This window comes from Cucumis melo, chromosome 1 (genome assembly GCF_025177605.1).
Source record: "Cucumis melo cultivar AY chromosome 1, USDA_Cmelo_AY_1.0, whole genome shotgun sequence".
In the NCBI taxonomy this organism is placed as follows: domain Eukaryota; kingdom Viridiplantae; phylum Streptophyta; class Magnoliopsida; order Cucurbitales; family Cucurbitaceae; genus Cucumis; species Cucumis melo.
In genome coordinates, this window is record NC_066857.1 from 35498842 (window position 1) to 35522630 (window position 23789).

The 23789-nt window shown below is 32.7% G+C and overlaps 3 protein-coding genes across 3 annotated transcripts; 2 read left to right on the top strand and 1 right to left on the bottom strand.

Annotated features, from left to right (window-relative positions):
* The first annotated feature begins 3031 nt into the window (after positions 1-3031).
* LOC103499771 (probable histone H2A variant 3) lies at positions 3032-7437 on the top strand. Its single transcript, XM_008462848.3, has 2 exons — positions 3032-3330; positions 6845-7437. The coding sequence occupies exons 1-2, from the start codon at positions 3223-3225 to the stop codon at positions 7139-7141; spliced, it is 405 nt and encodes a 134-aa protein (XP_008461070.2). The 5' UTR covers positions 3032-3222; the 3' UTR covers positions 7142-7437.
* Positions 7438-7520: 83 nt separating this feature from the next.
* LOC103499767 (uncharacterized) lies at positions 7521-11710 on the bottom strand. Its single transcript, XM_008462842.2, has 7 exons — positions 10943-11710; positions 10437-10744; positions 9608-10333; positions 8756-8887; positions 8439-8642; positions 8061-8261; positions 7521-7969 (listed from the first exon to the last, which is right to left on the bottom strand). The coding sequence occupies exons 1-7, from the start codon at positions 11205-11207 to the stop codon at positions 7841-7843; spliced, it is 1965 nt and encodes a 654-aa protein (XP_008461064.1). The 5' UTR covers positions 11208-11710; the 3' UTR covers positions 7521-7840.
* Positions 11711-21343: 9633 nt separating this feature from the next.
* On the top strand, positions 21344-23645 carry LOC103499766 (root phototropism protein 3). The gene is made up of 2 exons (XM_008462841.2): positions 21344-22141; positions 22993-23645. The coding sequence occupies exons 1-2, from the start codon at positions 21344-21346 to the stop codon at positions 23560-23562; spliced, it is 1368 nt and encodes a 455-aa protein (XP_008461063.1). The 3' UTR covers positions 23563-23645.
* Positions 23646-23789: the final 144 nt, after the last annotated feature.

The window sequence follows — 23789 nt, forward strand, 5'->3', positions numbered from 1 at the left end:
TCTAATTACCAAAATTACAAGTAAAAGGTGTGAATGTTATTTTAAATTTAAAATGGTGATATCCAATTTCCAAAATAAATAAATAATAATAATAATTAATCTAATTTTATTAACAATCACTATCCTTAAATATAGGAAAATAAATCAACGTCAATGTCGATCTATGTTGATGATAAATGATAATAAACATTAATCTATTTGTGATAGTTTCTAAATTTTTTTATTTCTAAATTTTTTTATTATGTTTTATAAACATTTTTGTCTGTTTTATGGTTTACAATATTTTTTTTAATAATTATCATTTTGTTTGTTATTGTCTACTTTATGTATGTATATGTATCGTTCAATTTTTAAATTTTGTTTTAATTTTTTTTATTAGTTTTTGAATTTTAGTTTGGCTATTGTATATGTTAATAAACAATAAACGACAAAATAAATACTTAATGAACGTGGTGTTTAAAAACTCAAATTTAAAAGATTGTAACAAAGAGTAATTCTTCGTACATACAAATATTAGATCTCGCAAAAGAAACGAGAGAGAACATAATATAGTGGAAAACGAGAGAGAAAATGATACAGCGGAAGTACGTGGTTCGATACAAAGACCTACATCCACGAGAAATAAGTTTAATCTTTAAATTTTTTTTAAAATAACTACAAAACTCTTATGTGATATTTTCTCCTTTAACTTTCAATAAACTCTAGATTACATTCTACAGTTCTTAACGTTTATTCAGTTAAAGGAAAGAAGAGAGATTATTCTTATTTGATTTTCTTCTAAAGTCAACATTGGATTCATATTGTTACACCGATTGATGTATGAAGTGTCAATTTCAAACAACGAGAACAACATTAATTTCTTCACGAGGAACAATGAGCTCAACAAGTTCGGTTAATCGACCTAAACGTTCAACTTTCAATAGTAAACATGGTTTCACCTCTAGAATAACAAAAAACCATCTTAGATAAAGTGGATCTAGCGGTTTAATTCGATTATTTCGATAAGGTAACGGATACATGTAAATATGGTATTATTGAAAATCAATATTCTCTTTAATATTCAATTTGTTTGATTTTTATTTTAAAAATCATTGACAATGAATCATATCAAACATAGATAAGTAAAACTATAGAAACCAATGTGTACATGGATGACGAGCAATTATGAATCAATTCTCATCCATCACGCATTGAATTTGGAAGTTGCATTGCAAGTTGTTCGTTTGGAATACATTTTTCTTATATTATATCCATTGTTTTTCACATATCTATCCATTTATTAAACACTTTACACAAATTTTAAAAGTGTTTGGTTGCAAATTTGAAGTATATTAGTTTTACAACTTCAGAGTCCAGAATACACTTTTCGTATCTTGTTAAAAAAAAGACTTTAAAATTTTTTTTGGTATAAATATTGTTAAGAGATTTGAAGCATTGACCTCTTAGTACTATTATTACAGTGTGAGTATTGAACCTCAAACCTCAAAAAACGAAGGTATGTCAAAGACCATCGGATCAAACATTAATGCTAGTTGAATTAAGCTCTTCCTCTAAGAAACAGAACTTGGGTTTTCATCAAACGTTTGTGACTAAAACATATATAAACTAAAATTTGAATTAAAATCTATGATAGAGTAAAAATAGTAATATCAATGGTTGAGATATAATTTGACCAAATAGAAACTTGATTGTAAAATTTGATATATATGACTATAAGTTCTTAGTGGTTTCTAGTTCTCTAAAGATAAAAGTAGGATATAACACTTTTTTTTTAAGGTACAACAATTTGACATGTGTTAAAGATATTTTTACATTATTTGCCAGATTTTTTTTTTAAATGAAAAGAATAATCGAAATATAACTCAAAATTTAAATAATATCATATTGAATGAAAGATCGTATTAATTACCGTTAAACAAGCTCATTTTGGTATTGTTTTTATAAGTTATCTTCGAAATAGTTAATAATAATATGACCAAAATATATATTAAAAGATCAAATATCTAAGGTATTCTACGTATTTTGGAGATAGTTAAGATGGCCAAGGGGTATCCATGTTTTAGAGGAGGCAAGGAGATAGATAAATGTGGATTTGTTGATATCTCTATACGTGTGCGCTATCGTTCGTCCAATCATCAAAAATAGTATTTTTTTTTATCAAAAATGTATTTTTTTTTTTACCTGAATGGTCAATGGTTTTATCATCAATTAAAACAAATCTTTTTTTTTTTCATTTGTTTACACTCCAAGTAGAGCCACGAAATGTCTTGAAGAGGGCGTGATCTGCAACTTAACCTTTTTCTTTATTTGTTTCTATTTTGTAAGTTTCAAACACACCCTAGGCGACGAGATCTAGGTGCCCATCTCCACGCTTTCAGCTTCACATGTTTTACACCAGGCATCCAACTCACCAAATCCATACTCAAGACGTTTAACTTCCAGACGAGGCATTCTGTCTAGGTGTGCTATTGTTGACGTCTGACTCCAACTTCCACCCCCACTTTTGCAGTCCAGGTTCAACAAATTGTTATTGTTCAAGTATGTCGCATTGTTCGGTACAAGTTCCAACAAGATGTTCTCAAGCTAGTTCAGACATTCGCAAATACAACAAAATAAATCTACATAGAGACCAAATGATCGAGTAAAAAATCAAAAACATATAAATATATATTATTTGATTCACAAATACATCTAAACTTGATATGTTGTACCAAAACATCTTCAAACAATTAAACTTTACGAACAACTTTTTTAGTATAATTGGGTAAAAGAATTTGAACTACAGACTTTGGGTCGACCTTCACATTTTCTAAAATAAAAAATAGATTATTAAAAAATATCATTTTTTTTAATCTTATGAAAAACATTTTTTTTGTTTTCAATTATCGTAAACTAAAAAGAAAAACATTTATTTTTTTCGTTTTGAGAAAAAGGAAAAGTGGAGGGGAAAATCACGTTTTAAAGCTGAGGCGAAAACGGGGGACATAGAAGGTAATAATGAAAAAGAAGAAGGGTATTATGGTCAAAATAAGGTCAGAAAAACTGAATCTCGAAGTCTTCGTCGAGTTATCGAGAGAGAGAGAGGGTTGTGGGCATTACTTTTATGTACCTCGCTTCCCGTCGTTCCTTATCGGTTCTTTTCCCTTTCTCTTCCAAACAATCTTCCAATACTCCTCCTTCTACTCCCACAGAAGAGGAACCCTATTTTCTTTTGCCTGCAAAATGTCGGGGAAGGGAGCCAAGGGTCTGATAATGGGCAAATCTGCCGCCAACAACAAGGACAAGGATAAAAAGAAACCCGTCTCTCGCTCTTCCCGCGCTGGTCTCCAGGTCTCCCTCTCTTTCTTTACTCTTCTTCACTTATTTTTTCGCCTTCCTTTTCTGGGTCCTCTCTGGATCTGTGTTTCTTTCGCTTCTTTCAGGTTTATGCCTCTTTTTTCTCCAACAAACCCACGATTTTTAAAAATTTAGATTCGTTTTTGTATTTGGACATTGGGTGTTGGGGATGTGGGGGTAATTTAAATTATGTGTTTGAGTGTTTATATTTGTTTATTACAGATGGGTCCTCTTTCTGTTTCCTTGTTTCTTGTTATTTCGTCTCTCTTCAAGGGTTTTGGTGGTTTCTAAGTTTGTTTCGTTGTGGGTTCTGCTGAGATCGAGTGGTGATGAATATTTAGGAGGTGTTCGTTTGTGAATCTTTGGAGGGGTATGTCTAAGTTATTCTCTTTGATCTTAGAAGTAGATGCATGTCTTTGGGTCTGTGACTCTGTTCTATTTTTAATGTGTTGCTGTGATCCCCCTTTAAGCAGGTCCGTGTTTCTTTTGTGAGTCTCGGTTTGTTAATGTTCTTCCTGGTCGGAGAAGCTCTCTTGTGGCCTAGATTATTTTGTTGAGGTAATGTATTGGGTAGAAAGAAAGAACCACGTTAGACTTGGCTTAGGCTGAGATGGTCTTACTTGTAATTTCCCAAATAAGGTTGGTGCCAGTGTGTGAAGCATGCATCGAAGATCTGTTTTTCGTCCTATAGAAGTTTTCCGTCAAAAGATGTTAGTGAAGGTGGATTGGGATCCGACCATTTTTATGTCTAAATATTCCCAATCATAATTCAATTGTTTCCAGTTCTTGAGGCATTTAGATAACTTATTCGTTTACATGTTGCGAAGTCTCTTTCCTATTGTTAGAACTTAGAGTGACAGAAACTAGGACATTAATCTAACAATTGTATTAAAAACTTTAAAACATTAAGTACCTGCATCATCCTAAGTAATTCGAGAAACTAAGGACAATGCTTAACCACCGTATACCTATAGGTATATTTAACGGTTATCTTGTGGGGTAGGTATACATATTATACCCAAGGTGGGTTTGACCACTAGGTTTTCATGTTAATAAATTTTAAAAACATTTATGGAGCAAAATTTAGTGGCAACAAGTTTTTCTCCTGTCTCTTCCTTTTCACTCTTTCTTCTTGTAAAAAAATTCAAGCCACTCCTCAAGTTCATGGGTACACTCCTAGATATTTGAAACCTTCTTGGCTGTTGCTAATAACCTGTCACAGAAAGAAGCTCAGCCCATAGCTTAGTTTGTATAACATGTGACCCTAGAACTCTTCACAACCGTGATACTTGAATTATTTACTTCTATTGGTGGAAAATGAGTCTCAACAATTCTGTTAAAATTCGGCCTGTGGTGCGATGTTTGGGTCCCCGAATATCACTATTCAAGACCCTGCTATTAACCTACCAATAGCTCGTGCCCTTACTAGTTACTACAGCATCAATGATGTATAGCGTTAGCTGTCTGCCTACTCACTTGTTTTTTTTTTCTCCCTCCATTTCTATATCATACTCCCCTCTGAAACTTGCAAGTTATGTATCCCGTTTAATCAAAGGGCAGGTTTCTTTTACCTCTTCCTTTATGATTTTATTTCCAAACATGCCTTGTGTCACTTCGTGCAGACATCCTTTGGATCTATTCTCATTTTCATTTGACCATTTGTCTTGCTTCTATTGCATTCCTTTTTTCCGTGTGCTGAATTGGACATCCGTTGCCTGCCAAGCCACCCCTCCTGCCTCTCACATTGTTGCTACATGGTATGAATCTGTATTTTCTTTGATTGGTCTATACAGCTTTTGGACTCTTTCATATGGTGGATTTTATTATTTGAAGGAAAATCATCTCTTGAATTTGATTTGAGCAAGACATCTTTATTGTTACTCTATAAGTGATTCTTCTGGTAGGTGGCTTCTTTGGCCATCTTGTGGACAATCTTGCTCTAAGGGAACTTCAAAGAAAAGAAATTTTAAGGTAGAACAAGAGGGGCCATGAGGCATTGATCTTAGCTTGTGCTGCCCTCTAGGCCATCTTCTTATTCTTTATTTTGTAGCTCTGAATATGGGGTGGAAAATAGGTTGTGTAGAGATGTATGTCATGGTATAAGTAAACTGGTGCCTGGTGGGTTTTATCACTGCCAAACAAGAGCTTTCTTTCAAGTTTCAATCAGGTGAGGAAGGCCAAGGTCTAATAGAGTGCCCAAGTTTTATTATGAGACGCTTTAATTTTGCTTTGATAATGAAGTCAAGCATTAATAGGATTTCAGAGCATGTTCAATATTTTGCAAGAACTTTGTTAGATTAGGGGATGCTCCACTTCTTTTTAGACAATACTTGCTATTATTTTCACCCTGGAACACCCTCTAAATCTTTCGTGCAAAGCTTTGTCTCTGCAAATGACCTATTGGGGTTATCCGGAATTTATGTGAACCTAGCGACTCATGGAGATGTAGGCTGTTTTAACCAATATGCTTGTACACTGCCTCTTTCTGTAGATTCTCTACGACCACAATGTTGTTGAATAAGTGGAACTTTTAATGGAAGGTCTGTATTCGGATGGAGAAAATTGTCTCCTATTCATTTGGACTTGGATGGTCTTGGAATTGGAACTTCGAGCTAAGAAAATATAGCGTGATTTGTAACGGTTGTGAAGATATTTGGTAGAATAACAGAATTTTGGCATAAGATTGTCGATGGTAAATATATGGCCAGAAATCTTTTGGGTAGTTTATTACCAACTAACAACGGTGGTGGGCTTGATGTTTGTCATTTGGTCACCAGTTGTAAAAAAACTATGAAGTATAAACTATTATTCATGCTAGCCTAGAATACCAGTGGGATATGACTAAAGAGTCTTAAGTAGAAAAGACCAATTTTGAATGGTCAAAACTCTTTGCGAGGAATATCAGATTTTTCTATGTTCTACTACATCAATGGAAGAGTCTCTTCATTCCGGTTGAGGGGAGGATCTCATTCTTTTTTTTTTTTTTTTTTTGCTGGTAATATCTTACTTCCAATGAGGAAGGAGCTATTGTTGTTGCATATTGCACATAATACTAAACGATATCAATATGCCTTAAATGAATTATGCCTCATTTTTTTCTTGTTTGTCTCTTCTCTTCATAACTTTTGATGGACTGTGAATAAAATGTTACTGGGAAAGAAGAGTGGTGTTTGTAAATTCTTTGAATTGGAAACTGGTTCTCTGGTAGATGCCTCAATTCTCAAGCCCTTCCTGTATATCATATTTCATGTACGTTATTGTTTTAATGCTATTTTCCATGTATTTGTTTTGATGCTTTCTTTTCAATGCTGTCCATAGCTTCTGCTTTTATAAAGAATCACAAGGCATAAATGCCAGTAGTGTCTTTGAGAAGACTATTGGAACATTTTTATGGGAAGTAATTTTTCTATAAGAGATTATCGAACTAAGGAAATGCTTTGGGAGTGTTATTTTAAAATCGCATATTTTTCTCATTTTTATTATGTTGTTGGATGGCTGGATGATGCAGTTTCCAGTAGGAAGGGTCCATCGGCAACTGAAGTCGAGGGTTGCTGCCAATGGACGAGTCGGAGCTACAGCAGCTGTATATACAGCCGCAATCTTGGAGTACCTGACTGCAGAAGTGTTGGAGCTGGCGGGGAATGCAAGCAAGGATCTGAAGGTGAAACGTATAACACCAAGGCATTTGCAGCTTGCAATCAGAGGAGACGAAGAGCTTGACACACTCATTAAAGGAACCATTGCTGGTGGAGGAGTCATCCCTCACATCCACAAGTCACTCATTAACAAATCCTCCAAGGAATAGACTTTATCTGTTTTTTTATCTTCATCTTACAGTTTAGTTGAGTGGTTGGTTGTCATATGCTCAGTCATGTCATTGTCTGGTCTAATTTAGTAGTGTCATATTATCAAATTCTACTTTTGTGATGATTACTTCTATCCATTGAGTAGTAGGGGGAGGAGATAAGAAGATATTTCTCGTTTTGTAAGTTTTAAGATGGTAAATCTTTTTCATTTTTAGTAATTTCTGACTCTGGATTGCTTTGACACTGTCAAATTTACTTACCTGCCAATGTAATTGATGACTTCGCATTATTACTATTCTTCTTCCTCTGCCATTTATTTACATGTACTTAAACATCTCACACATTCATTACTGAAAAAGAACTGAAGCGAGAACAGTGTGGATAAATTTCCTTTCTTGATTGAGTTTTGGAAGATCTAATCTAAGAAAAAAGATGTACAAATATAAGGTTATCTCCACAACACTGGGTGGGAAATAACAGTCTTCCTTCTACATACAACAAAGCCTTTTGGGGGGGGGGGGGGGGGCTCAAAAACTGTCACCCAAAGAAATGACCTTTTTGCCAATTTTCTTGTGGGTGAGTGACATTCTTAAATAAGGGGAAATAATAAGGGGAATAAAAGAAACGGTGTTTGTATTTCCTTTTTTTTCTTTTTTTTTGCTAAACCTAAAAACGATGGTGGGGTATTGTGTGTTCTCCTACTGAGGGGTGTGGGAATGAGGTTTTTGCAAAAGAATTTTGGTGATGAAGGGTGAGAGTGCAGCAAGTAAGGCGCTGGGGCATTCCTCGTGTGGAAGATGTCCGCATCCAGAAATTGTTATCAATCGCTGCATTGTAATAACAATCTCGTCGTTGTTAATGTTATTGATTTGATGAAATGAAAATAAAGGAGTACAGAATGTTGAGAGTGAGACATACTGAATTAGGGAGTTTGGAAGCCATAACTTGAGAAGATTTGAGAGAGACGAGAGCATCCTCGACACCGCCTACCACTAGCACAGGCATTTCTTCAAGAGACTTCAATAAAGCTTCAGCATTTTGAGGAGAAAGTACGGTCTCGTAGGATAATCTCGCTATCTCATGCAGTGCTTCATCCCACCCTTCCACACACAACGCCTTCTGTTTCCATTCAGAACCAGTAACATACCATATTAGCGGTAATGAGCGGATAAGGATGTATACTCCCAGAATTTGGTTCATAATAAAACTAAAGCAATGAAAACGTAAGAAGAAAGAAAATCTACAGCCACTAATGAAAAACAAAATGAAGGTGCAAAGGTTCTGCAGTGATGTTACCTTGTAGAGATTTAAAACCTCAGTTGTTAGCTTGGTAGCATCATACCAAGCACGTCGGTTCACAACTTGAGTTATCTCGGTGCGCAGTAAAGGCCGAACCAGGTGCTTCTTCCCCAGTGATGTTCTTAGCAAAATTCTTGCAAACCCAGGAACCACTTCTCTTGATAAGCTCACACTCAGCAATACCACTCCTTTAATGGAAACCTGCATAATATCACAATTCCGATTCACAAAAGCCAACAAGAACAAAGCAACAGACACTCCAACACTTAATTTACTTCTTTGATCGAAACCCCACCAAGAAATCTTACACTTACATTGAATGAGTTTATTGGTGATTCTTGAAGCCTTTGCGCAGCCTTGAGAGCAAGCAGTCCTCCATCATCGTGACCCACTAACACCACTGAAGAAAACCCCATTTCTGAGCAAAATGCAAGCAGTAGCTCCACCTGAAAAAACCATTCGTTAATATTTCAATCAAGCCAACAAACCTTGCTCCATAAAAAGCTGGCACTAAAACCATCTTTTGTTCATTTACTCGTCACTAAATGTCTAGGCACAATGACCGGTTGGATTCCAAATGAACTGGGTTCTTGGTTAATATGATTAATGAACAATAAGTGTTGAGGATTATAGTATGAAAGTTCATGAACTAAAATGAGATTTTAAGAACCCTTTTGTTTCTTAAAATTAGTTTATGAACATAACATTCTTTGTTTTGCTGTCTACTTCAAAATATCTTCAAAACCTAATCCAGATCTTGAAACCCACACAATAAAGTAGTTTACTTTAAAATTTTGTTTTCGTTTTTGGGATTTGGCTAAATATTCAAATACTTTTTAGGAAAAGATGAAAATCATATTAAAGAACATGTGAAAAAACAAGCCCAACTTTTCAAAACAGAAAACACAAATCAAAATGGGCTAGATTCTGACGACAGAAATAACAGGAAAACAACGTTACAATGAAGTGAGATAATATACTTCAATTGTGGACCTTTCTTTTGCAGACAGTAGAAGGACAGAAAACAAAATGAAAAGTGCCAAATCACAAGCAGTAACTCTACAGCTATACCAGAAAGAAGCATGCAGAGTACCAAAATCACAAGCAACAGCTCTATCCAAAAAAGGAATAGGAAAAAAAAAAAAAGGAATTGCATGGTTAATTACCTGAATTTCAAGCTTGTAGGGATTAGACAATTCTTTTTCTTCCCAATCTTCAGCACGAAGCCTTGAAGTTAATCCCCAACCAGGCCGATCATAAGCAGCAACTTTGCAACCGGTCTGCCTTGCAAGCACCCCCATCACATGTCTCCATGAGAACACTCCTCCTCCAAAACCGTGCACCAAGACAATACCGAGTTGACCGTTATTCTCTAAGTTTCCAACTAAGCCACATTTGCTCATTTCCTCCTCTTCAACATCATCCAGACTGATCACAGGAATCTCCTCACAAAGAACAGGAGAAGTCGTTGCAGAGCCATCCAACAATGGATCATAGAGAGACGAACTGTGAAACTGATTACTATAGCTCCTATGGATGTTATGTTGGTTTTTTGATAAGACAGTAAATGGATGCCTATCAACTACTGGCCTCCCCATGGCCTTCTTTGGAGAGCTGCAACTAAAACCGGGTTCAAGAAATGCAGCAGAGGACAGCGACCTTGGTGGCGACCCAGGCAAGCTCATCTTGTAATGAATGGTAAGGCCTTGACATATGATGAATAAACTATCTATATCAGCAAGTAATCTAACCGGCAGTTCACTCTCATCCCGAGCATTACCTGAAACTTTCCACTTGATTTCACTGTCACTTTTGGGGGTTTTTGATCCAGAAGGAGTTGGAGATCGAGGGACTTTCTGGTAGCCAGAGAATACACTTTTACAAGAAAGGGCCTGTCAAGTCATATAGGATGATTATAAGAACAGGTTCAACAAGAAGTTTATGAAACAGGAGTGAACATGCCTTTTCTTTATGTAGTTAAAGATTTCAACTTACAGCTTCTGGGTCAACTCGATGCAATAGAAGCTTTCTACGTGCTCTGCAGCTTGTTCTGTATGCCACCACCGTATGGCCGAGGGCAAAGGCTACTGAAGATAAAAACAAAACTGGCATACCCCATGATTTCTTTAAGTGAAGTCTCTGCCTTGAGGGTGAAGATGAAGCTTCAGCCTCCAATTGGGAGTTTACTGTAAAGACACAAACCTTGATAGAAAGAACAAGAATGGAAATGAAGGAACATAAAGTCACTGTTCCAAGGTAAGGACCATTTGAAAGCGCAGGGCCATCACACATTGAATAAACACCTGCCATCAAAAATCAGAAACATTAACCACAAAGGGAGGAAAAAAACCGAAATCCTGATGATGATAGTCAAATTAACGTACAACTATCCCTAATTTACATAATATCTCAACGACCCAGATTGTAAATTGAATGAAAAATGAGAGATAAAGGTGTAGAATTGACAGAAATAGCAGAATGATAGAGAAGCAGGATCATACAGATAATAATGAGAGATCTGATCATCGAAACGAAAGGGATGTCAGTCAAAGAACTTTTGAAAGCGTATCGACGCAAATGCTCTTTGAAGCCATAGCACCTAACACATGTAAAACTCGAGATCAAAATACAAGGCACCAACATGTCTCCAATGGCCACAAGAACTGGCAACGACGACACGAGTAGTGACGCCAACATCGCCACCATAAAGAACAACGTCCTCAAACATCTCCGAATCTTATCAACAAAAAACCCACCCTTCGCCATCAATTGATTGACCCCCCTTCCAAAAAATAAGAAAAAAAGACGAACCTAACAGCCCTAAATTCCTCCCAAAAAAAAAAAAGAAAAAAAAGAAACAGCCTCCCCTTGATCCGACAAATCTCCTCAGACGAAAAACTCGACGACGACTACAACAACAACAACAAAGCTATGTGGGATTCCGAGAACACAGTGAAACCCTAGCCGTCGGCGGCGAAATTAAGAACCCATCTGCAGGCGGCGGCTTATCGGCCATTTCCCGGCGGCAACTTAAAAAGGTAAAGATTAGAATCTTAAAGAAGCCGGAAAAATTGGGGGAAAGCCAATAAGAACGCCATAGATGGACAATGGCTAGGGCTTCAAATCGGGTCTTCTCTTACAGAGAAGATCGATGAATTAATGGAGCTTTCTAATCAAAAAAAACTTTTCCTTTTTCTTTGAAAAGCGTTTTCAGATTGATGTTCGATTTTGAATTCCAACTCTCTCTCTCTCTCTCTCTCTCAGTTTCTGTTTCTCCTTCTCTTTAAATATATATATATATATATATATATATATTAAGCTCTAAATTTCTAAAGAAAAAAAAAATATATAATATTTATGTATATTTCTTTTTGTACATAAAATTGTTGAAATAATATTTTGAAAATGAGGAATCTTTGTAAGCATCGTGAGAGATCATAGGACGGTTTTTTTCTCACTTTATTTTTATTGGTTGATTTTATTTATATCCCCAACATTTATTTTTAAATGTTATTTCTTTCTTACCCTTATTAATTGATAAAATTAAGGATCATGTTCATACAAATCTGAAGATTTAAAAATTTCCATCCAAACATAATATATATATTGCTACTAATTTTGAAGTATATAAATCAAATGTTATATAATTTGAGGGTTTCTTTTGGTTTTATAAGTTGATAAAGATTAGTATCATTTTTAATTTTTTTTAATTAAGTGTTTTTTTTTTCTTCATTGACATTTTAACCAATTTTCGAAAACAGAAATAATATTTTTTTAAAATTCCATTGGTTAAAATAATATCTAAAATTTGTTCGATTTTAGTCAAGACTTAAATTTAATATTTCGAAGTTAATTTTTATTAAATAATCATAACAATCTTGTGAATATATTTTAAAATTTATAATAAAAATGTTAATAATTAAAAGAACAATGAAAAAATAATCGAAGATTATAGAGACTAAAATCGGAGATTTGCAAATTTTAAAAAATGCGGGAAACAACAAAACCATATTTTAACCTAATTTGTTTAATTATTTATTGATGGTTGAGATGAGTCATAGCCTATAGGAAAGTACCCAAAAATAAAAAAAAATAAAAGTCTCTAATAATAATAATAAATAAATAAATAAATAAAATAGAGTGCCAACTCAGTTGCAAAGCTGGCATAATATTTTTTTTTCATTTTCTTTTTTGGACAAATTGGAAGTGGACCCCATGAATAAATAGTCTTTTTGTTAGAAAAAAAGAAAAAGAAAAAGAAAGAATAATTTGATGATACACAACAAAAGAAACAAAGAAAGCTCTATTAGCCTTATTTAGCTAACCTAATGTTTTTGTTTATTGTCTTTGAGAGGACAACAAAGTAGCTTTATGTTATAGGTTGATTTGGGGTATGCATTAAGTATATGGTTGATGTATTATTTAACTTTGAGCAATTTCATGTTTGATTTTCTTTTAAGAACTGAGTGCATCCACAAAAGTTAAGAAAGGGAAGAAATTGGAAAAGAAAGATGAGAATTGAGAAATAAAAGAAGATAATAAATAGACAAATGTGGAAAATATATGAGAATGTATTATAAGATTTAAAAAAGAAAGAGAAAAGGAAGAAAGAAAGTGGGGGCGGAGAAAGGGAAGCGGGGAAGCAGGCGAGCGAGATCCCCGAGAACACGACCGTTAAACGTTGAGAAGTGTTTGATTCGGAGATTATTGTCGGAAATTTTTTTCTTTTTAATTTGATTTCTTTTTATTTTTATTTTTATTTTAGTTTTAAAATTAGAAAGGCATTTTGTTTTTAAATTAATTAATTTAAGAAAGAAAAAAGAAAAAATGAAAAATGAAAAAAAAAAAAACTAAAAAAAAAAGGAAAGATACCGAAGTGAGTGAGTATGGTCACGTCACCAAAGGGGGAGGGGGAAGGGACAGAAGGCACAGAGTCAGGGAGTGGGGCCAAGTAATTCGTTTAGGGTTATTTTTGTAATTTACTCTACCACGTGGATATTCATCCATGTACAGCCTGTCACTTGCTCTGGGGTCCACCTTAACCTTTTATCTTAATTCTTATTATTTTTACCAATTGTAAATCTTTTGTTTAAGTTTACTACATACTTTTTTTTAATAATTTGCCTTTTTCTTTCTCTCTTTTTTAAACACTAAACAATACCAAATATTCACACTCATCTTTGTGTTATAAATGAAAATATCGGTGAGTTGATATACTTAAGACACCCGTTAAAGAATAAACTTAATCTGATTATTTCAAGTAAGTGCGTAAAATAGAATTAGTCCCTCTTCATACTAGCTTAAGCATCATAATGCATTAAGCTTACTAATATTATGTCAGTACTAAGATCTCTTAAGCAAGTTAGTTTTGACCGCAACAGAGTTTGACACATACGAGACATAAGCATTAACACACAATCTAAAAGTATGTTTTTAAAGTGAAATATGTGAAGGTGAGTATCTAAAAATGTGTATTTTAAGTGAAACTATCCCCAAATTCTATAATGACATTGATGACTTGACAAAGAGATGTCACTTTCTCAATTTGGCTATTAATGTTTATTGTTGAACGAGAATAGAAAGAAAAATAAGTGATTGAAATTAGACCATTTATATGTGTAATTAATTAAAATTTAATGGAAAACAAAACTCAAATGATAATGAGTGAGATGAAAATGTTGATAATATATATATATATATATGTTGGAGAAGAAAAGAAAGAGAATGTTCAAATTAAGGTTTACTTTGATGAGGGTATGATTTGTGTGTAGTGAAATTGGAATAGATTTGAAAGGACAAAAATGGTATTTTAGAAGGGGAAAAGGAAAGGGGATGGGGGTAGGTACGGTATTTGCCATTGTCAGATTAAAACATGTAATCTACTGTTCCATATAATATATAATACGATATAGAGTGTTAGCTTTTTTTTGTTTATAGAATTCCACTTTGTGTGTCCTTTCGCAATGGCATGCGTTACATTACTCATCATTACTTTTTAGTTACCCAATAAGGGAATTACCTTTTTACCTTTTTTCTTTTCTTTTTATCTTTCTTACACCTTTTTGTATATTTTAACTTTTCACAAATATATACTTCTTTTTTCTTTTCTTTTCTTTTCTTTTTTTTGGTCTCGAGGTTTTTGTCTCATTTTTATTGCTTCTTAAGTTTTGCATTTTCTACCGTTTTGTTATTTTAACCTTTTCTTTTTTTTTTTTTTTTTTTAGATTTTTAGTGTTAACTTATGTTTTGACTCGTTAATTTTAGATAAATTATTATTATTATGGATAGTAAAAAATTAAAAAAATTAAATTATTTTCGAAATATAGTAAAAAGTTTAGAAAAATTACACAAAAATTAATCAATTTTGTTATATTTTGTGTCCTATTAATTAAAGTTTACTGTTTTTCTTTGTAAAATCTTTCTTTCATAACTCTTTTCAATTAATTAATCGATTAATGTTAATAATTAAATTTTTTTGATTGAGATAAGAAAATTTGTTTTTGGAGAAATTCATCTTTGTTTAAACTCTTTTTTTTTTTAATTATTTAAAATACACTTAAAAATGTAATTAAAATACTCCATGATGAATCTTAAAGTTATAGAGAAAGTGAAATTATAACATTTGGTTAGGAATTAAATTAAATAAAATTCAAAATTTAAAAAACGTAAATAATAACCTTTTAAAATTTAATATTTAAAACTAAAATTAATTATTAAGGGTAATTATATTGAAAAGAGAAAAGAAAATGTGAGAGACCAAATTCCAAGGAAATGGACAAAATTTCAACAAGGGATTTTAATTTCTGACAAAAAATAAAAAAAGATTGAGGTTTTTCTAAAATATTGAAGAAATAAAAAAAAACAAAAAAAAAACTATAATAATTAATTAAGTTAGGGATTATAAATTAATTAATTAGGTAATTAATAAATACAAGTCAAAGTTGAACTAATTCAACTTTGACCATCCGATCATTGTTAATGGGATGCCGCCGGTCATGCCGCCGCTCCATAAGCGGCTGTTACCTTATAGTGCTTTTTAGATTGAGAATCAAACACCAAATTTTAATCATTTCTTTTTAAGTAAAAACGAGAAACAAATACGAAGGAAAATACTCTTTGAAAGAGTATTAGATGTCCATTGTCGATATGAGTTGTTATTACTCGATTAAAGTTATGTGTATAAGTTGTTTTTATAGCGACGATAAGCTTGAAATTTCATCGACAATTGGTTGGATTTTGGTGTTATGAATCTCTTAACTCTAAAAATTTAAAAGAATATTATTTTATTTAATATTTCTAGAGATAAGGTTTCATTATTTTTTTTCTATTCACTATATACCAAAAAAAACAGACAAAAGTGTTTCCATCAAAAGCTAACAACTTTTTATCCATTTCATATCGTCAACTATGAGCCGTTGATAACATATGGGTCCATGGTGTCTATTAATTCCCCAAAATTCAACTAATTTGATTCCTTTTTTTCCCAAATATATTCTCTTATAACACAATGCCATATCCTTCTCTTCCTACAACAATTTTGTTTGGGAATATGGGAATCCGATTCTCTCCACACGAGATTCTTACCTTAAATTTTTCTTAAATTATGGTGATAGTTGAAAAGTTGTTCCTAATGATAAAAAAGTGAACTCCTCAAATTTATAAACGTTAAATTTAGACTCTTAAACATACCTAATATAAGTTTGAGGGTTTAGTTTTAACATTTGTATAAGTTCAGAGAGTTCACAATTTCTACAACTGAAAGTTTGAGTATAATACAGTGGTGTTTTTTGAAATTTATCCTACTGTGAGAAGAACAAATTAAGGTTAAATGAGCTAATAATGAATGTGACATCAATTGATTTTTAGATCATTTGCATCTTATATACAATTATGATAAACTCTAACACGTTTTTAACACAATATGAAATAATTGATAGGCTTACATTCCCAACAAACATAACAAGTAATAATCAAAATCACCGTCTAACATGACTTAAAAACCTTAATATAGTTTATTCAAATAAAATAAGCTCAACAGTACATTAGAAAGATCTCTAAAACTTACATGCAAACCAAAAAAAATACTTATACAAATCTCTCCCACATCCACGATAGTTTTCAAATATATATTTATATGCCTAAAACTCTAAAGTAGTGTGTGAGAGGAAACAATCTATAACAAATACACCGTATAAACACTATAATATCATTCTATTACATAAACATGCAAATCAAAATGTGTCTGTCAGTGATATAAAATGTATGACGACGGATCTTTTTTCAAGCTCGAGTATAATTATTCTTTTGAATCAAGATCCTCTCATTGTAACGAATTTTTTTTTAAGATTAAACAAATTAGTTCAAAGATGGAAAGGGTAAAAAAAAAAAAAAGGAAGTTTGATGAGAGAGAGAGAGAGATGAATAGTAGTTTGGTGGTAGGGTTTGGGAAAGGGATAGGAAATGGCAGACATGTTGGGTGTATGCATTTGGTTGTGTTGAAAGTTTTGCATAATTTTAGTACCCACAAAAATATTGTCCCACTATTTGTTTCATATTTTCTAACCTTTTCCTTTTCCCTTTCTGTTTTACCACTCCTCCACTTCACTTCAATTTTCGAATGATTCTATCGATTTTAATTTTGAACGACATTCGTAACTTTATCGGTTAACATTTTCCTCGCTAAATTTGGTTTGAAAGTTATCTTGTGAAGTTAAACATAATTGTAGTTTTAAATCAACCTTATAAATTGTGATGAGTGATTAGTACATTTAGATTTTGTATCTTTGTGTGACTTCTTCAAATGTCGAGTCAAATAAAATAGACGGTTAAGGAATTGATGTATGGACAATTTTTTAGTCGAGAGAATCTAAATTTGAGTTGTTTTTAGGAGTTTAATTGTTAAAACATATGTTTTTGGTTTTCGTGAGATTTGAACTTAGTTTGTATTTAGTGATCGACATTTGAAAAACGGCATGTTTATTTAAATTTAAATTGGTCTTAAATCTTAGTCAACATATTTTATTTGTCAAGTCATATATCTACGAGTACTTGTGATCTACTTTATTTATTATTTATAAAATAATTTCAAAGTTGTTCAAGCTAAGATTGAATTAAAAAATAAATCAACTTTTGAAATTTCAAACACAAATAGAAACCCAATTCAAAAATCAAGAAAAAAGGAAAGCAATTTTATTGTTGAAATGAAGGTGTGAGGATTTGAGTAAAGAAATTAAAGAAAAATGATTCTTCAACATCACTCGGTTTGAAAATTATTTACACTTAGTTTAACAAAAGCTTCATCTTAATCCTAAATTAGATCACCTAATTTGTAATCCGTTTTAATTTATGTCCGATAAAACAATTATCAAATGAATAAAGTTAAAATTAAAATACATAACATTTCAATCTAATAAAATTTAAAAACATAACAAAGCGGCAAAATATTTACACTGTATAGAACAATTTCGAAAACAGAAAAAACCCACAGACCCACCGTGGAAAATACAAAAAATGCACTGTGAACCACGTTGTCAACAATGCACGCGTAATATATTTGGTACATGATCGTTTAGATCTGGCCATTATTTGGTACACGATCGTTTAGATTTTGGTTACAATGTATTTTTTCAATTCTATTATTTAATTTGGTTACGTTTAAATTTGGTTAGATGATCATTCGATCCAAATCTAAACGATTTTTTTTCTTCAAAATTTGGTACACGATTTAGATGAGATTTTTTTAATTCTTTTGGTACACGATCGTTTAGATTTGTACTCAAATTTAAACGACGTAAAAAAAAATCTTTATATAGAATATTTTATATTTTGCTATTTTTTGTATATGATCGTTTAGATTTGATTACCTAAATGTAAACAACGTAAATAAAGAAGAGGAATATAAGAAAGACATGGAAAAAAATCGCAATGTAAAAAAAAAAAAGAGGAAGACGATGAAAGAAATTGCAGTTAGAAGAAGAAGAAAGACGGAATGACAAATTTGAAATATTTAAAAAATGGTTAAACTCTGTTACCTAAGTCGTAAATAGTTTGGTGTTTACCATAAAAGAAACTTGGGGATTAAATAAATGGAGACTTAAATATGATTAACATTGATGATGAATTTAATATTTGAAGTGAAGATGGGTCAATTTTGGCAATTTAGCCCTTAAATCTTGAATTTTGTACTTTCCCAAACGGCCACCTCACCTACCACCATTTTTATTTCTTATTTTAATTTCTTTCTCTTTTCTTTCCTCTTTTTTATTTATTTATTTATTTATTTATTTATTATTATTATTATTAATTTTTTAAAAAATTAAGACTTTCCTTTTCCCTCCAAATGAAAAGAAAAAAAAAATGTTAAATCCATTTTCAAATTTCATTCTTTTTATTTTGATAAAACACAACGCTCAAATTGAATTCAAAATCCAATTACATTGGGTGGGCAGTGCACAATAAATTGAATATTATATTTGATCTTTTACCTTTTAGAAGAAAAAATGGATTAATAAAAGAAAACGCAAACTATGAAACTAACCTATAAATATAGAGATTTCTTTTAGTACGAGCAAAACTTATTTTTTCGATAAATACACTAGATCGAGATGAAATAAATAAAAAAAAAATATTAGCAAAAGACTATTTTAGAACTAAAAAGATTGTTTTCATTATATATATATATCTTTGGGAAGGGAATGGAATGAAATTATTTGGGTGAGTAAAGGCTTACGATTAATAGTCATTTGCTCAAAGAGTGGCTGAAATTAAATGAGAGTCCAATCACAATCAAATCAAATTATTTAGAGGGAAATTAAAAACTAAACATATGAACAAATCAATAAAATAAATCATTTGAGAGAAAAAAAAAATAGTTATCAACATCTACGGATGAGATATATTTTAAATTATAAATAAAATAGTAATAGGGTGGATTTCAACATGGTTAAATTAATAGCATATTTAAATTGGTTTTGTGGTAATTAAATGCATTAATGGTACTAATCAAGGTTCTTAATCATGTGTTTGACTATAATCAGGATGATTATTGTATTTAGCACTCTAAGACCCAAATTTGGAATTTGTCTTTGATGATTTGATTAATAAAAAGAATTTGTGTGAAATTATTATTATTTTTGTTTGAAAATTTCATCCATATATTTTATGATTAGTAGTAATAAGTCAAGGAGCCATGGTTGGAGTTTGGGCTCAGCTGACCATTAATAGGCCCATTTTTAAGTGGGCTCCAAACTCTATGTTATCAATTGTAGTGTTCAAGCCCAAAAGATAGTGGACACTACCAAAAAGTTAACCAATGCAAATATTAGTGCATATGATACAAGGCAAGATATAACAAAATTAAGATTAGGGATAAGTATTGACACTTGAAAAATCGATTCGAACCATTGAAATCGAATGAATCGACATTTGACGATCAATTTAAGGAAGATATTTTCTAAAAACCAAACCAACCTAACTAAATTTATATCCTTGCCTACCAAACCCGACTGAAATTTTAAAATATTAAAAATATATAAATCTCGGTCGGACAAGCACTTGAATTAGTCCAAAAACTCAATTTTTAAAGCTTTTTGTCCTTCATATCCACAGGGAAACATTGAGATTAACTTCGAGATTTCACTTCTTCCTTCGTCTTGCCCATGAAACATCGAGATTAGCCTCAGGATTTCACTTCTTCCTTCATCTCAACTACGAACACGCCAAGATTAGCCCTGGAATTTCACTTATTTCTTCATCTCGATCGGAAAAAAACCGAACCAACTAATGGTTCGGTCGATCAGTTCAAACTTTTGGAGGTTGGTGGTTGATTTCTCCTCTTGTAAATCGACCGAGTCGTTTTTTGGTGGTGGATTTTCTACAAAACTGTTTCCACCCGACCGATGATCACCCTTAATTTAAAGTATAAAAGCCGAATAAAATACATACATAAAGAGACAAAAGAATGCAATTTTTATTTTAATATTTGGTGAACAAAAAGGTATACACAAAATAGACCATTTTAAAAGAAAGAAAAGAAAAAACATTCTTTGCAAGTTGGAAATGGAAGAAACCTCATGATATGAAGGAAATGGCAAAATAACAAAACCCAATGTTGATTCCGACCTTTCATCATTTTGTGGCAAATTTTGTAATAATCCTCTGCTGCTTCCTCTTCACATGTTGGTTTCGTACGATACGCTTCCCCTCCCTCCCGATCAACGGCTCTCATTGCTTCCTTCCTCTTCATTATATCCTGCTTCTTCCCATTCTCAACCGCACGATTACATCATCCTATATCACCTTTTGGGTCTTGCTGAGAAGTTGTTCCTCTCAATTGGGCGTCTCCTCTCTGTTTCATTTCATAAGTCTCCACCTAAAAATACAATCTCAAACTTTCAAAATCTATACTTTGGAACCAACTAAAAGAGAAATCAGTTTATGTTATTGTGTTATTATTTGGCCATTACCATCCTTACTTGGACCTAATTTCTTTTTTTTTTAAAGTGGATAACAACACATTTCAAAGTCATACACACAAGTCCACTTCCAAATATTCCCTTCAACAACCACAATTCCAAATCTCTCACACACACATTAAAAGATAAAAACCATAAGAAAATAATATAAAAAATTTGAAGAAATAAAATGAATAAATAATAATGAAAAAAAAAACAAAACCCATTCCTAGTCATTTTCAAATGGTTGTATACAGTAATAATACAACATTTGGCTACACACAAAGTGAAGGTATAAATTTAAAAATCCCATCATCTGTCAAAATTATAATCATACCTTTTTCTTCCTTTGCATTTATAATCTTTGTCTTCTCTTATCACCTCCTCTGCTTTTTCTTTTATACTCTGTTTTGTTTTCCAAATTTCCCCCAAATTCCCAATCGAAAAATCATGAACAATAATCACCAATCTCCGCCTCAAAATTCCGGCAAAATCTCCCCTGGTCCTCAATTTGGTGATAATAATTCCGACCAATCTTACTGGTTCGACGATTCCACCATCCTCGACATCGATTACTTCGTCAAAACCCTAGCCGGAATCAAAGCCAAAGGCGTACGTAGCGATTTAATCGGCTCTATTATTACACATTACGCTTCAAAATGGCTTCCAGATCTCTCCGATGAAGCACTCAACAACCATCAAGGGAATAATAATAATAATGGTGGTGTTAATTTGATGAATAACAATAGTTTTCAGGAATCGCCAGAGAGTGTGACGAATTCATGGATGAAGAAGAGGTTCTTTGTGGAGACGTTGGTTGGAGTTTTGCCACCGGAGAGGGATTTGATTCCGTGTAATTTTTTGTTGAGGTTACTTCGGACGGCGAATATGGTGGGAGTGGAGGCGCCGTATAAGGCGGAGTTGGAGAAGAGGATTACATGGCAGTTGGATCAAGCGTCGTTAAAGGAAGTGATGATACCTTCCTTTAGTCACACTTGTGGAACGGTTTTGGATGTGGAATTAGTGATTAGGCTTGTGAAGAGGTTTGTGAGCTTGGAAGACGGCGGGGGAGTTAGGAGCGGGGCCGCATTGGTTAAGGTGGCGAAAATGGTGGATTGTTATCTTGCGGAGGCGGCGATGGATTCTAATTTGGGATTGACGGAGTTTGTGGAGCTGGCGGGGGCTTTGCCGAACCATGCTCGAGGCTCCGATGATGGACTGTATAGAGCCATTGATACTTATCTCAAAGTAACAATTCCTTTTCTCTTCTCTTTTTTGCATGTTCTTTTCATTTCCTTTTTCATCCTTTTCCAATCACATTATTACCTAAATAATTAATTATGCCATTAATTAGTTTTCACTATTCATTTTTATTGATTTTAAAATTAATTTAAAAATTTTACTTCATAATTATTTTAAATTCACTAAATTAAAGTTAATGCTTAAAAATAGAATTGAGACAGAGGGTAAAAATGTAAGATATTAAAATTAAAAAAAAAAAAATTCAAATTGAAAAATTAAAAAATATAATCTTAAAAAATGTTTAAAAATTAGGATTAAAAAAATTGTCAAAAGTAGAATATTTGACAAAATATTTATACATAATGTTTTATAGTAATTTTGTTTTATGGAATATAAATAAGTCGTTAATTTTTCTATTTTTGAAAAAAATCCATATTATGATGATAAAGAATTATATACTTAGAATAAAATTGGTTGACAAAGAAGAAGAGAGAGAGAAAGAAAAGAAAAGAGGTATATAATAGAAAGTAGAGAGGATGTTGGTTCCACTTCCACCACATTTGAAATTTTCTCTTTGTCTCATTAATCATTGGTCTCTCAATATTTACTTTACTGCCCCATTGTGGGACTGCACCTACAAGAGACAACCTATAAAGTTCATTTGTTATTTTCCCCTTTTTATTTAGTAGAAACGTCAATGTCCAACAAAATTAAATCAATGGGATATCAAATGACCACTTGTTGGTTTGAAATTAATTTCTACACGACCTTAGTGATAAACCGTTTCGAAAAAGAATTAATTTTTGTTTAGGAGTTAGGAGAATAATAATACACATTATTGGGGGCTGTGGTTTTAGGCACATCCAAATGTATCAAAACAAGAAAGAAAGAGTATATGCAAACTGATGGACAGTCGCAAGCTCTCAACAGAAGCCTCACTCCACGCAGCTCAAAACGAGCGTCTCCCGGTTCGAGCCGTAATCCAAGTCCTTTTCTCGGAGCAGACCAAACTCAACTACCGTCATCTTGATTGGAGTGGCTCGATCGGTGGGGGAGGAGGACGTAGCCCATCTGCTGCCCTCGACCATCTACCAACAAGGTGTCAGTCGAAGAGAGAAATCACGGCCCAACAAATGGAAATCAAGAGGCTAAAAGACACGGTTGTGAGGCTGCAAAATCAGTGCAATTTAATGCAAGCCCAAATGGAGAGGCTGTCGGAGAAAAAGAGAGGGAGTTTCTTCAAATGGAGGAAGTTTGGTTTTAAGAATTACGTTGGGGATATGGAGAAGCTTGATGACGGAGGTGGCGAGGGCGGAGGAGGGGAAATGGGGGAGGAAGGTTTTGGGAGGCAGACGCCGGTGGACATTAAAACTAAGTTGGTGAAACGTAGGACGCCAACGAAGACATGGAGGAAATCTGTGTCTTGAAAATATGTTTTCTTTTAATTTCCTCTCTAATTATGTATCTAATGATTATTTCTAATCTAACTTCCTCTTTCTGTTTTTATGCATTATTATTTCTTTTAATCTAAAATTACTTCATTCTAATTCTATATAATTGCTTTCTCAAAAAAAAAAAAAAAAAAAAAAAAAAAACACTATATAAGAGCAAAAATTTCACCTTTTTTTGTCAACAAAATTCATTTTCGAAAAAT

Bases quoted from the DNA above. Each gene is read 5' to 3' on its own strand.
- LOC103499771 (XM_008462848.3), top strand. From the start codon at position 3,223: ATGTCGGGGAAGGGAGCCAAGGGTCTGATAATGGGCAAATCTGCCGCC. The intron at 3,331-6,844 runs GTCTCCCTCTCT...TGGATGATGCAG, and splicing joins CTTCCCGCGCTGGTCTCCAG to TTTCCAGTAGGAAGGGTCCA.
- LOC103499767 (XM_008462842.2), bottom strand. From the start codon at position 11,207: ATGGCGAAGGGTGGGTTTTTTGTTGATAAGATTCGGAGATGTTTGAGG. The intron at 8,888-9,607 runs GTAATTAACCAT...TGGTTTTTTCAG, and splicing joins CCTACAAGCTTGAAATTCAG to GTGGAGCTACTGCTTGCATT. The intron at 7,970-8,060 runs GTATGTCTCACT...ATTACAATGCAG, and splicing joins CTTCCAAACTCCCTAATTCA to CGATTGATAACAATTTCTGG.
- LOC103499766 (XM_008462841.2), top strand. From the start codon at position 21,344: ATGAACAATAATCACCAATCTCCGCCTCAAAATTCCGGCAAAATCTCC. The intron at 22,142-22,992 runs GTAACAATTCCT...CTGTGGTTTTAG, and splicing joins CCATTGATACTTATCTCAAA to GCACATCCAAATGTATCAAA.